The sequence below is a fragment of the Cryptomeria japonica genome, chromosome 7 (assembly GCF_030272615.1).
Source record: "Cryptomeria japonica chromosome 7, Sugi_1.0, whole genome shotgun sequence".
Taxonomy (NCBI): domain Eukaryota; kingdom Viridiplantae; phylum Streptophyta; class Pinopsida; order Cupressales; family Cupressaceae; genus Cryptomeria; species Cryptomeria japonica.
In genome coordinates, this window is record NC_081411.1 from 56,587,802 (window position 1) to 56,600,394 (window position 12,593).

The window sequence follows — 12,593 nt, forward strand, 5'->3', positions numbered from 1 at the left end:
CCTTTTCCTCTATACTTATCAAATTTAGGCATCACAAAGTGTGTAGGAAAAGGAGGCATTGGAATGCTCTTGTCAAATGGATAAGGACATATGTCTCTCATTGTGTATGTTGGCTTCGGTGTATTTATGTCCTCCATTTTCTTTTGTAAGTCCCTGATTTGTTGCTCCAAATTGTTCTTAGGTGGAGATCGACTTCTTGGACCATACCCCATGCTTGAGGCACCAATTGGAGGAGGATCATGTTGCATATATGGATGATATTGATCATACACATGGTCATATGGAGGAGGTCTATAGTGGTGCTGTGTATATGGACCACTTGGTATAGATTCATGTTGGGAACACCATATCTATTTTGTGCATGTATACCATACTCCACAGGCATGTCATGTTCTAATGTGTTGCCCCCAAATTTGACATGGGGTTTCCTTGTGTCCAAATTTTGAGCATGCCTTTGAATATCCAATTTCTTTGGTGGTTGATCCTTAGCATGGGTATGTGATTGAGCATATCTGTCTACATAAGACTTCCATAATGGTCTAGGAAGGTGAGTATCATATGCTTGACCATGTGTATGGGGTACCTTTGGTTTTTGAAACAAAGATGATGGTGATTTAGGCACCATATGTGGTCCTCTATTTCCTCCACTATTAGGCCTTGTTTGATCCATGTTGGAGTGAGTTTGTTGCAAAGGTCAATTTTCCATTATTTGAGACATGTCAAAATCATGAGGTATCTTGGCTCCACTTTGTGCCATCATTTGTAAGAAGTATTGTCTATCCCTCCTCATTATTTCCTCAACCAATCGATTGAAAAAGGGATTCATAATGGATTCTTCAACATCTGTTGAATGTATGGAAAATTTGTCCATATTGTCATTGTGGGTAGCATTGTTGTTTGTAGTGTCCATGTTCTCAACATTTGGAATGTTTCTATAGGCATCCATGTCAGGTAATGTAGTATGATCAGAATTGAAAAAGATATCATTCTCATACTCATAAGAACTCATGTTTGCGGACTCTTGAGCCTCTTTAGTTTCTCTCCTAGATTTTTGAAGATGGGTTTCAACCATGAACTAGGTATTGACCGAGATGTGTGAGACTAGATGAAAATGGAAAAAGTATGGAAGACCAAGGGTTGGATGAAATATAAATGAATCTGAGGTGTACTTGCAATGTCCAAAGTGTAAGACCAAGTATGTATGTAGTAGAGTAGGTGTGGCTTCCAAAGAGAGGATAGTTTCTCTTGATGAGGTAAGTTGACCTTGACTCTAAGTAAGACCAAATGAGACCCAAAGGTAAGAAACCTTGATGAGGGACCACTTAGCAAAGTGTTGTTGTATGTAGTGTGTTGACAAAGTATGATGAGGACAAGCAAGTGACCTTTTGACTCAAGTTGAGACAAATATGAATGTAAAGTGAGATGTGAAGCAATGATGGACTTTGTGAGACCCAAGGACAGGTTGACTGCTAAATGAGACCCTGGAGAAATGACCTAGGAAGCTCAAGAATTCCGAAACTGACTGTGTTTGTTTGCTGGACTATAACAGTTTTGTTTTTTTTTTCAATTCTGAACATAGACATGTCTGTATACTTCACAAACACGGTTTCCCGACACAGACGTGGCTCTGTTCAACACAAACACGTCTCTGAGATTTTTTGCAAAGTGTAATGTTGATTCTGGGAACACAGATGCGATTCTGCCCTTCACAGACGCGTTTATACAACACAGACGCTATTATGTCAAACACAACTACGTTTCTGCAAAATTTGTGCAATTTTTTTTCAATCTGTGAAGTTGTTTTGTTGTGACCAAATCTGACTATTTGACTATTTTTCGTGACAAGAGGACACGGTGTTGATGAAGACCCAATGTTTGCAAGTGTCTAGACTCAAAATGACTCCAAGAAAAGTGTGTTGTTTCATGTAAAAATGTTTTGCATACACTTGAAAACACAAAAGACACAATGTTTTTCTATTTGGTCTTGAATGTCTTGAATGTTTAAAATAAGTCAAGCACAATTCTTATGGCTGGCCAAGACAATAGTTGTTGATCCCACATGGGGTTTTACCCACGAGGCTATGCTATTCAGAGTGGATACTTAGATGCTTGGCCTCACTGGCTCCACCCTCAGCACTCACTTCTCGGGTCAGCCAAGCATCAGTCCCCATGAAAACTCCTCGTGGTGAACTTTATATCTCTACTAAGAATCGTATGTGTGTGGGCCGCTACCAGAGGTCTAACCTCTTGCCCCAACAACTAGAAGGATTTGGGCTTCTAAAACAAAAAGGTGCTAGTAAGGGCATCCACTTGTGTGGCCATACATGCGCCACTTCCAGCTCTGTAAATACAGAAGGCTCCCAGCCGGTAGGGGTTATGCCCTACAACTGATCAAATAAATTTGATCAAACGGGTTTATGGGGAGACATAGTGTCGGTATGAACTAATCAGCACATGTTATTCATAGTTTTCACCATGAATACAGTTGTTTATAGTGGCTCGAAAGAGGTGGGTTTTCCTCGCTACCACTTGGGTCATTCTCTTCTCACTAGTAGTCCTAATGACCACATAGGAAGACAGACCCTCTAAAGATTAAACAAAAAGAGCCTATTGCTCAAGACACAAAAGACAATGATTCAATTTTAATGCACCAATTGAAGTGTTTGCTAGTCTATGAAAACAAGACACATAATAAAAATCCAAAAACCCTTGCCAAGGACCTGCAACAAAGATTTGTTAGTAGTTTGGATTTGTTTCAAATGATCACCCCTTCCTGCAAGCACACAAGTTAGGTAAATTTTAAAACCAAAAAGACTTTATGAAAATAGGGGCCTTCAACCAAATGATTTTGCTTTCAAGACAAGCTACACCAATTTCATTAGTTAGATCTGAAAATGTTAGCTCAAAATAAACCAAATCTGAAACCCTAAATGCAAAATCCAAAACTGAATCAATACACCCAAAATTTGAAACTGGTGAACACAGACATGATTACCCTCAACACAAACGTGACTTCGTGACATAGACGCGGTTTTGTGAGACACAGACTCGGCTACAGAACGCAGACGTGACTTCTGGACACAGACGCGGCTAAAAACACCGCAGACACGACTTAATAACACAAACGCGCTTTTCTGGAACCTGCAAAATAAAATACTGCCAGTAACACAGACGCGATTCTAGATGTTGCAGATGCGCCAAAAAAACAAAGATGCGATCCAAAAGTGCACAGATGCGGGAATATCAAAATGCTGCCAAAAATGTCAAATCTGCAACTTCAAAACACAAAATCTGCAACAAGGATGTTAAATACAAAAGGGACAAAAGTCCCACCAGGCATGCCAAAATGTATATGGTGAAAATGGATAACAATAATAACAATATTGAAAGGCTAAATGAATTCAACCACAAAACCCTAGCCTAACAACAACAAAGATCCACCATAACATATGAAGATTACCTAAGACAATGCAAATAAAATGAAATCACAAAGATTATACCATCACATGTCCAATAGGGTTTTGATCTCCATTCTTCCTATCTCCATTGATCTTGCTTGATATATTTGCTCTCAGATTTTATGTGCACAAGAGCTCAACAAAGAACGGAATGTGGTTACAAGTAGGATAGTAATGTAGTCGAGTGCATAAGATTCATTCGAATGATTGATTAGGGTTTGATAATGAAGGAAGCATCTCCTTATATAGAAGACACTATATGAAATGGAGGGATAAGATTGAGAGGTGTAAAAGGAGGTCGGCTATGATTAGAGGGTAGGTAGAGGAAATAATAAAATAATGAAAGGGGTAGGTAATGTATGAATTAAGAGATGAATGACATGTGTCATGGGTAGAAAAGGTTAATGAATTAATAAAATAAATAAAGATTTATTTAATTAATAGAAGAAGTGGGATCAATTAAATAAATAAATATTTATTTAATTTAGGAAAAGGATAATTTAAATAAATAAATGTATTTATTCAAATGAGAAATAAGGCTAGAAGAGGATAAATGAATTAATTAAATAAATATATTTATTTAATTAATAGAAGAATTAAGCTTAGATAATTAAATAAATAAAATATTTATTTAATTAGACTGGACAATTTTGGGTGTCTACAATAATTTCCACTTGAGTTTAGCCCCTTCTAGTCACCCTGTCATTAACCCTTTTGGCCCAGATTTTGGCTTGAGCCTGTATGTTGAGTTACTGATCAATCTGATTATGGATAATGCTTCCCCATAAAACCTTAAGGTGCTTACCCAAGTTAACCCCTCTTGGTTTTCTAAATCTAAAATCCCTCTGGGTCCCCTTGTTGGAGAAAGCTTTGTTCAAAAGATGATCATTTTTTAACATGAAATAAAGGAGACAACTTCTTAATGGTCTACTAGTCTAGATTAGACCATGAATAATATAGTGAGTACAATGATTACCCTATCTCCCTCCTTTCCACCCATGATTCACCTAATTTATCTAATCAAAATGCTCTAATGAAAGATGAATTTCTTCTCTGTGCAGCCAAAGTTAATGAACTTTGTGAGGGGTTTAATAAGCATGAACCTGCCATCTACTAGGTTCTAGGATAATTTTAGGTGGCATAAAATAAAATTAATAGGCTTGGAGCTATTTCTAATGCAGATACCAAAGGCTCCGGTTGTGTTGAGGATGAGAATGAACATGGGCCTTGGATGGTAGTGGGCAAATTTTTTGCTATGATTGGTAAATGGAAAATGATGAACAACTTTTCAAAGGAGCTTAGTAAGAAAATTGGCCAATGAAAGAACACAAAGGACTTGGTAGAGACGGTGGAGGTATTGTAGGAAAATACAAAGCATGTCCAATCAAAACAAGGAGATAATGGAGAAGAACTCTACTACTCTTCATACTATTCAAGAAGGAATTGTAAGGAGGGGAGCCAAAAAGAAGACATATGGAGTCTTCCACTACAATCGGGCTTGAAGTGTCTATGTCGAAGGTGAAAACCACACCGAACTCCCTAGCCATTTCCTTTGGTAAAGGTTCGTGCAATAAGCTCTTTTTTTGGAGAAAATGAAATATATTTGTCTAGGGAGGAAGTTAGAGTTCTCTCCCACTAGGTAAACCATTCATTCCCATTTTCAGTGCAAGAGTGTTCTGTTTGTTCTGCTCGTTTTATCTTAGTGTGTGATTGTTACAGTTTTTTGGCTTCTTAGTGATAGTGGAAGTCTTTTGGTTTCCCTTATTGGTAGTATGCTTTTTTTCTTGGTTCCTCAACCATCATGAGCCCTTGATTTTGTTACTTTTGTTGCAATTATGTAAAGGTAGACCTCTCCTAGTTTAATATATTAAGAACTTTCTTTTCCCTTAATTCCTTGTTAGATCTTCTTATGTCACTACTTTTAAATGCTTGTGATTAATATTTTTAATTTGTTACTAAATATTTCTTAAACTATTTTTTGGACTATAGTAATACTTGACTAAGAATTCATTTCAAGCTCAATATATGACTAGACTCACACAATACATTGAAATACACGTTTCAACAATTTTTTATTGTTCATAGAGAATATACAACCCTTAGGGCTTAAGAAAATACTTCATTCCTCATATTTTCCTATAATGCATAAATGAAAAAACCTATGCTTGTGGAAGCAATGCTTAACCCTCACATTTGGTGTAGTGGTAGATTGGCATTCATATACATTAGTTGTACCAATTTAATTGCTTAACCATAAAGAATGCTTGATATGCAATGTATAAATCTAGTATAGGAGCATCATTTGGTGGCATTCTATTTTATCCACATCTGTAGTCTAGCATCAATTTTGACATTCCCACTAGAACATGGGTTCATATATGGCTCCAATTGTTAGAGTGATCATTCTTCAAGAATATCCTTAGTTGGTGGATTGATTCGTCATTCAAGTGATATTTATTATAAATGTGCCACAAATTCCTCTTCTATATTTTTTGTTATTAGAGTTACATTAGAGGAAGTTATGGTATTAATCACAAGTCAAAGTTATGTGCCATGATTTCTCTAGCATTGACCTTAATCACCACCCAAATTTTTGTGTCATAACTTCTTTGGTATTGCCCTTAGTCACCACCCCAAGAGTAGACAAATACATGAGGCTTCTAACGTGTATTGGTCAATACATTAATGAGCCTTGAGCGAGAATAAATAAGAAATTAAGCTATTTATATATCAATCATAAACCATTATTATCTTCTTTTAATACGTAACAAAAAAATATGTTTCTTTTAACTTAATTTTCATAATAGATTCTTTGTAGTGGATCTTCAATTAAATTTTATCTTTAGTTTCTTCTTCACATATCCCTTAAACCTTCTTATAGATAAAAGTTCTAATTTAGATAATGTCATACAATTTTATAAATGAAATCCCACACTAATAAAGCCTATAAGAACTATTATCGTTGCATGAAATCCCACACTAATTTGTGCCTTGACGTCTTCTTCAAAGTTACCGACATAATTTGCACTGAGGTGAATTATATCTGTAGCCAATAACTGGTGGAAGGTTTCCCAGATAAATTTTGTGTAGTCTATGATTTCAAAGGCTCCACTCTCCCCAATTTCTTTATCAAATCTGTTGTCGCTAGAGATTCCTTGTGCGTGGTTAGAAAATACTAAAACTTGTTTTATCAATCAAAGCACCAATTGTTGTCTAGGATAATGTGGCTGCTCTTTTATGTCCATGTGTATGCAGATTTGATTGTTGTAGTTGTGCTTCAGAAACAATTTGTTCTACTCTTTAAAATCTTTTCAATTTTCAATTATGCTTTAGTAAATTTTTCATTTTTTTTAAAGATTATAATTAAAGTGTATATATATAAATATATAAATAAATATATCTATATTTCTAGTCACATTGTCATTGTCATTGCGACTTTCGTTTCTTATTTTTCAACATACGTGTTGGCACTAGCTGTTATATGTCATGCACCACTCTACTCGTACTGGTCTATAGAGCTCAGAAGCATACTGGCCTTAGCCCTTAAGGCTACCTTTGTGCACTTCCATCCTCGATTTACACAAGTACTCTCCTTTCCTATTCCATCTGGCATTACCAACTTGTTCCTTATTCAACCTTATGACATTGGACTTGTGCTAATACATATTGAAAATTGTCTTTTGTAACTGGAACAGTTCAGATGTCATAAAAGAATGTCTTTTGGTCAAATTCACTCAGGTCTTAAAACTTGACTTTGTGCGTTGTGATATGCAAGATGAATTTGAGAATTTATATATTTAAACGGATGCCTCTACTTGGAAGCTCCTATGATTCACCATATGAGCTCATCTCATTGAACACCCTAAATTGTCATTTAGACAGTAGTGCATGTGAGAATTGTAGATGTATTGGATAGTGTAACAATTCTAGTTGGGTGGGTGTTCATGTGGATATAGGGGCGCCATTAGAGTTTTTTTGGGAGCATCAATGTGTTGAGGTGGAGTTTCTGGGGTTGTGAACTTGGTACCATTTGTGTCCCGCCAAAGTTCTGCATAGGCCGGCTGTTAGCTCAGTCTTAGGTAGGACCCTGTCGGATCTAGCGATTTCTATGTCGCATATATATATAATTTGACTGTTTGTCAGAATCGTCCTGCCAAGATTTGAGAAGAACTATGCTTAAAACAAAATACTCTGTTTGTCAGAATCGTCCTGCCAAGATTTGCCGAGAACTATGCTAAAGTCCATACCCTGTTTGTCAGAATCGTGGTGCCAAAATTTGACAGGAACTATGCTGCAATGCAGCTCTTGTTTTAAATGTTCCGCCCCATTGTGTCGTGTTCTAACCTCGAAACTAGGTCAAAAATATATTAATTTATTCCCTCGGTTCAAACGCCCAGCTAGAATATATTCGAATATATTCCTTGTTGCTTCCGTTCATTATTTGCAAGAATGCTTTCCTTCTTTTGCAAGTTAACTTCTATAAAGACACGCTCTGTTCGACTTCAACTCACCGTTCCCTTCCAAGTTATTTTCAAGATTTCTGCGTCAAGCTTATTTTGCATGTATGGCATCTTCTTCCTCATCTTCCAAGGGAAAGAAAAAGTTTAGACAACCAATGCTATGGAGTCAGTGGAAGCGTGCATCTTCTTCGTCCCACAAAGCAAGTGAGGATCATCGTGTTTTCTCTGGAATCGAACCTCATGGCATGAGGAGGAAAATTTCTGAATCTTCAAGATTATTTGATGTCTTCATCAACCATAGAGGTCCTGATGTGAAAAATACTCTGGCCCTTCAGCTTTACAAATCCCTTGAGAAGTTGAGAATACGGGCGTTTCTTGATTCGGAAGAGAAAGAGCTTGGAGATTCGTTTCCATCCACCATTCAGAAAGCCATCCGCTCTGCAGCAGTTCACATAGCCATCTTCTCCAAAGGATATGCAGAGTCCCCATGGTGTTTGGCGGAGCTGGTTCTCATGTTGCAGACTAAAGCTAAGATTATTCCAGTGTTTTGTGACGTGACACCTTGGGCACTACGCCACATAGAAAAAGGAGTCTATGCCAATGCATTCAATCAATATCGCGAGAAATCCAGGTATTTGGATAAAGTTGAGGAATGGAAGACAGCCCTCCAATCTATTTCATTTATTGCCGGTGAAGAGCTCAACTGGTAATTTTTCATGGCTCTCTGTATTAGATATTTCTACGTAGTATAAGTTTTTCTTCGTTGAAAGTGGTCGATTGTTTTTCTCATTGAATTACCCTTCTGTTTATAAAGTTACAGTGACTGCAAGAAAATAGTGTCAGCAGTGCAAAAGGAGGTACAAAGAAAGAAATGTTTAACTGTTGCCAAATATCCAGTAGGACTTCCTAACCTTGTAGAACAGTTTCAAAAGCAGTGCATTGCTAAGGTTGTCCATGATTTCGACAGCCAGTGTCGGATGAACAAACAAGGAGCAGGGGAAGCTAAGATTGTTGGGATTTTTGGCATGGGTGGTGTAGGAAAAACAACTCTCTCCAAAGAATTGTTCAACCGAAAGCATCCAGATTATGATCGATCCTGTTTTCTGTTTGATGTTCGGGAAGCCTCTCAGAAAAGCAATTTAACTTCTTTGCAAAGGAAGCTCCTGGGAGATCTCTTTGATGAAGATCGTCAAAGCTTTCATAGCGTAGAGGAAGGCACGAGTATTCTCAGCGATCGAATCCGAAGGAGCCACAATTTAAGCTTCCTAATTGTTCTAGATGATATTGATCACATGGAACAGTTAGATGCTCTATTGATCAGCGATATGATGGATAAATTTGGTAATAGTCTAGTAATTGTTACGACTCGTGATGTGGGAGTGCTCATAAGCGCAGGAATATCGGTTGCTTATAATTTGAAAGGAATGGATACAACAGATGCGAAAGAGCTGTTTTGTTGGCATGCTTTTCGCCGACCTTATCCACTCAGTGGATACGAGGAGCTCGTTGATCTCTTCGTAGGTGTGTGTGGTGGCTTACCGCTGTCTCTTCAAGTTCTGGGCAGGCGCATGTTCATGGCGAAGATCAGAAGTTTTGGGAGTTAGAATTGAAGAAAGTTAAAAAGACGCTGCCTCAAGACATACACAAGAGATTAAGAATAAGCATTGACACGTTGGACAATGAAGAAAAGCAAATTTTCATTGATGTTGCATGCTTTTTCATAGGAGAATTGACGACAGACGCCATCAGAGTGTGGGAGGGATCAGGATGGAGCGCTCAACATGCACTGCGAAGACTCAAAAATAAGTGTCTAGTTGAAGAAATGAAAGATTATAATTTCAGGTGGCACTCAGAATATTCCATTGAAGAAATGTTAGTATTGAGAATGCATGACCATTTGCGGGACTTGGGACGAGAAATGGCAGATGAATCGACTCATCCTAGTCGCCTGTGGCGTTCTCCATCTTTGGTATGTCTTTAACTCCATATTTCTGACTTCAAGAGTAGTATTCAAAATATAAATTTGATTAAAATATAAATCTGAGTTGCTTCTCTTATTGCAGACATCAATGCGATACGAAAACGTATTCACCGAAAGCAAAGGTAGATTTTTGGGTCATTTCTGGGAACCGTCAGGTATCACTGTCAGATTCTTTGTAGGTGTAACAGAGAAAAAGGCTGAGGCGACAATCCCTTTATTATGGCTTGAGCTAAGATTACATCGGTATCCATTCACAAACATTCCTCGATGGATTCCTCTTCAAAATTTGGAATCTTTACGAATCATTAATGGAGGTCTGAAAAGATTATGGCAGAATGATGTACAGGTATTTTATTCTTTAACATGAAAAGTTAAGTTTTGGTAATCGAATGCATTATCTTATAATGATTGATGACTTTTATCTACAATCGAAATTTTGATTTTTTATGTGTTTTTTTATTTGTTATTTTTAGGCACCCGTATGGCTAAAAGAACTTCAGCTCTCTAACGTATCTGGACTGTCTGAGCTAAACTTAGGTCGTCTGCGCTGTCTGGAAAAAATCACATTTTATGATTGCAGAGATCTGAAAAATGTGACAGGGATATCTGAACTTACGAAGCTAGCAGAATTGAAGATTTGCAAATGTCCAGAGCTTGGGTTTGACGAAGTAAATTTTGGCAAACTCAGCTGGTTGAAGATAATTGCTATTGACAACTGTAAGAAGCTGGTGAAAATAACAGGCATTGAAAACTTGCATTCATTGGAAAGAATGCAACTCTTATATTGCAGCAATCAAACAATTAGGGATTACATTCTAAAGATGGAGGTACTGATTTCCACACTACTAAATTTTCCTTCTGAAGGAGAAGATTTTTATTCTCCTTTGACTTTCCTCTTGTTGTCGGAAGATGTCCTAGAATTTTTTATTAGACTATTAAATAACCTGTTAATCCAGTAGAGCTATTTGTTTCACACAGAAGGTGCCATCAGACTTTATTCAACTAATTGGTAGAGCAGCAGATGGAGCAGTGTCAGCCCTAAATAGAAGTCTCTTTCGTGACGCAGATATTAATGTCGATTCAGCCATCAAAATTGGCAGTGACAACACTTGCCCTTAGAGTGCAATCATCTTATGCGCTGTGATTGTGGTTCATCCTTGTACTACAGAAAAGGCGATTAACGACATCATCAACAAAGGACGTGATGCAAATCCATGGCAGAGATTTTACGTTCAAGAAGGCGAATGGGTTATGACCTCGGTAACTACTAAACAGGATGAAGTAAACAATTATTTTGTTAACAGGAATAATCCACGCTTTGGTTATTGCTCTCCCTTTAAAAGGAACGGTAGAGCAATCCATCATCGAATAGCGAACACGTCGTCCATATGGACAATGACAGTCACTGTGAAGAAAGGTGAAAAATATAAAATTCCGAATGTAATACATGAAATTGTTGATCGGCTATATCAAATTTGAAGTGCCATTTATTTTTAATGGATTGGAGTATCCTGTGATGATTAGTGGCTAAGTCTTATTTGTTTGAATGGAAAAAAGGGTGTTCGGTTAAGAAGTAGATATCGTTTAATTTTTATTTGATGTTGTAATATTTGGTTGAGGTTTAAAGATCAAATGTGGCTTAAATTACACATATTAAGCTTTTACTTTTATGTTTAAAACTGTTAAACATTCAGAATTGACTGACATTTTTTAGATTTAATACTTTGTTAAGTGTATGTAGTTTAAGGCTGGTCCAAATGTAAAGAGAGTTCTTTTAGATAAGAAGTGAGAGAAGATCTAATGCATAAAGAATTATGTTAGTGTGAAAAGGGTATGGTTTGTAGTGTTCTTTTATATCAGATGAGAAAGAGTATGAATAATGTTTTTTATGTAAGTAAAATAGGTAGTATGCTAGGGTTTGCATCACATGAAACATTATCTAAGAAGTGTGAGTCATAAAGAGGCTATCTTTTTAAAGATTAATGTTTATATTACTTTTTACATATAGAGGAAAATATTACCCTATTCACAAAAAAGGATAGGTGAAAGAAAATAGACCCCAAATTGTTTGTGGGGTCAAGACTAAACAACACAATGAAATAGTAATAAAGGTCACTGAGTAACAAATGTTAGGTTAGTAGGGAGAGGGTCATTGTAATCTGAAAATCTTTGTATTCACTCTCAATAACGAGTATTAGATTGCAATGTAAATGATCTTTTAATTATCTTTAAGGTATGTTTGAGTGTTTCATTTACCATTTGGTAGGAAAGATCTTGAACATGACAATAAGTATACAAGAATATGTCGATTCTATAGGTGAAAGATATCAATAGAAGATGGTTTACATGAGGCTATGTGGTAACCTATTTTGTGGTATACTTTGTTTGATATGCATTAGATATGTTATGACTACTATTTTTACTCTGGATCAAATGGCTCATAGGTATATTGGTGAAATTAAATGGTTCTCGATGAGACCAATAGGGATCAAGTCTTGTTGAGTGCAAGACCCTAGCATCAAAAGGGATGAGGCTGGTATCGTGCCTTGGGAAATTTTGGTGGAAAGGATATCTCTCAATCCAATGTCATTATTTAAAGATTTTTTAGCCTATTGGTTCTTGCTCTCATATCAAGTATAGCTAGAATCTCTTTATGGATGATATAAAATCTACCATCAAGAAGAAAGGAAGTTC

The 12,593-nt window shown here is 36.7% G+C and overlaps 1 protein-coding gene across 1 annotated transcript; it reads left to right on the forward strand.

Moving 5' to 3' along the window:
* Positions 1 to 8,022: 8,022 nt before the first annotated feature.
* Positions 8,023 to 11,378, forward strand: LOC131856416 (disease resistance protein Roq1-like). The gene is made up of 7 exons (XM_059208200.1): positions 8,023 to 8,624; positions 8,739 to 9,517; positions 9,643 to 9,887; positions 9,982 to 10,245; positions 10,373 to 10,726; positions 10,878 to 10,998; positions 11,068 to 11,378. Exons 1-7 carry the CDS (start codon positions 8,023 to 8,025, stop codon positions 11,376 to 11,378), a joined length of 2,676 nt encoding a protein of 891 aa, XP_059064183.1.
* Positions 11,379 to 12,593: the final 1,215 nt, after the last annotated feature.

Excerpts from the sequence above, each read along its gene's own strand:
- LOC131856416 (XM_059208200.1), top strand. The coding sequence starts at position 8,023 with ATGGCATCTTCTTCCTCATCTTCCAAGGGAAAGAAAAAGTTTAGACAA. Across the intron at positions 9,518-9,642 it reads GAAGATCAGAAGTTTTGGGA|GAGAATTGACGACAGACGCC; the intron begins GTTAGAATTGAA and ends GCTTTTTCATAG. Across the intron at positions 10,246-10,372 it reads TATGGCAGAATGATGTACAG|GCACCCGTATGGCTAAAAGA; the intron begins GTATTTTATTCT and ends TGTTATTTTTAG.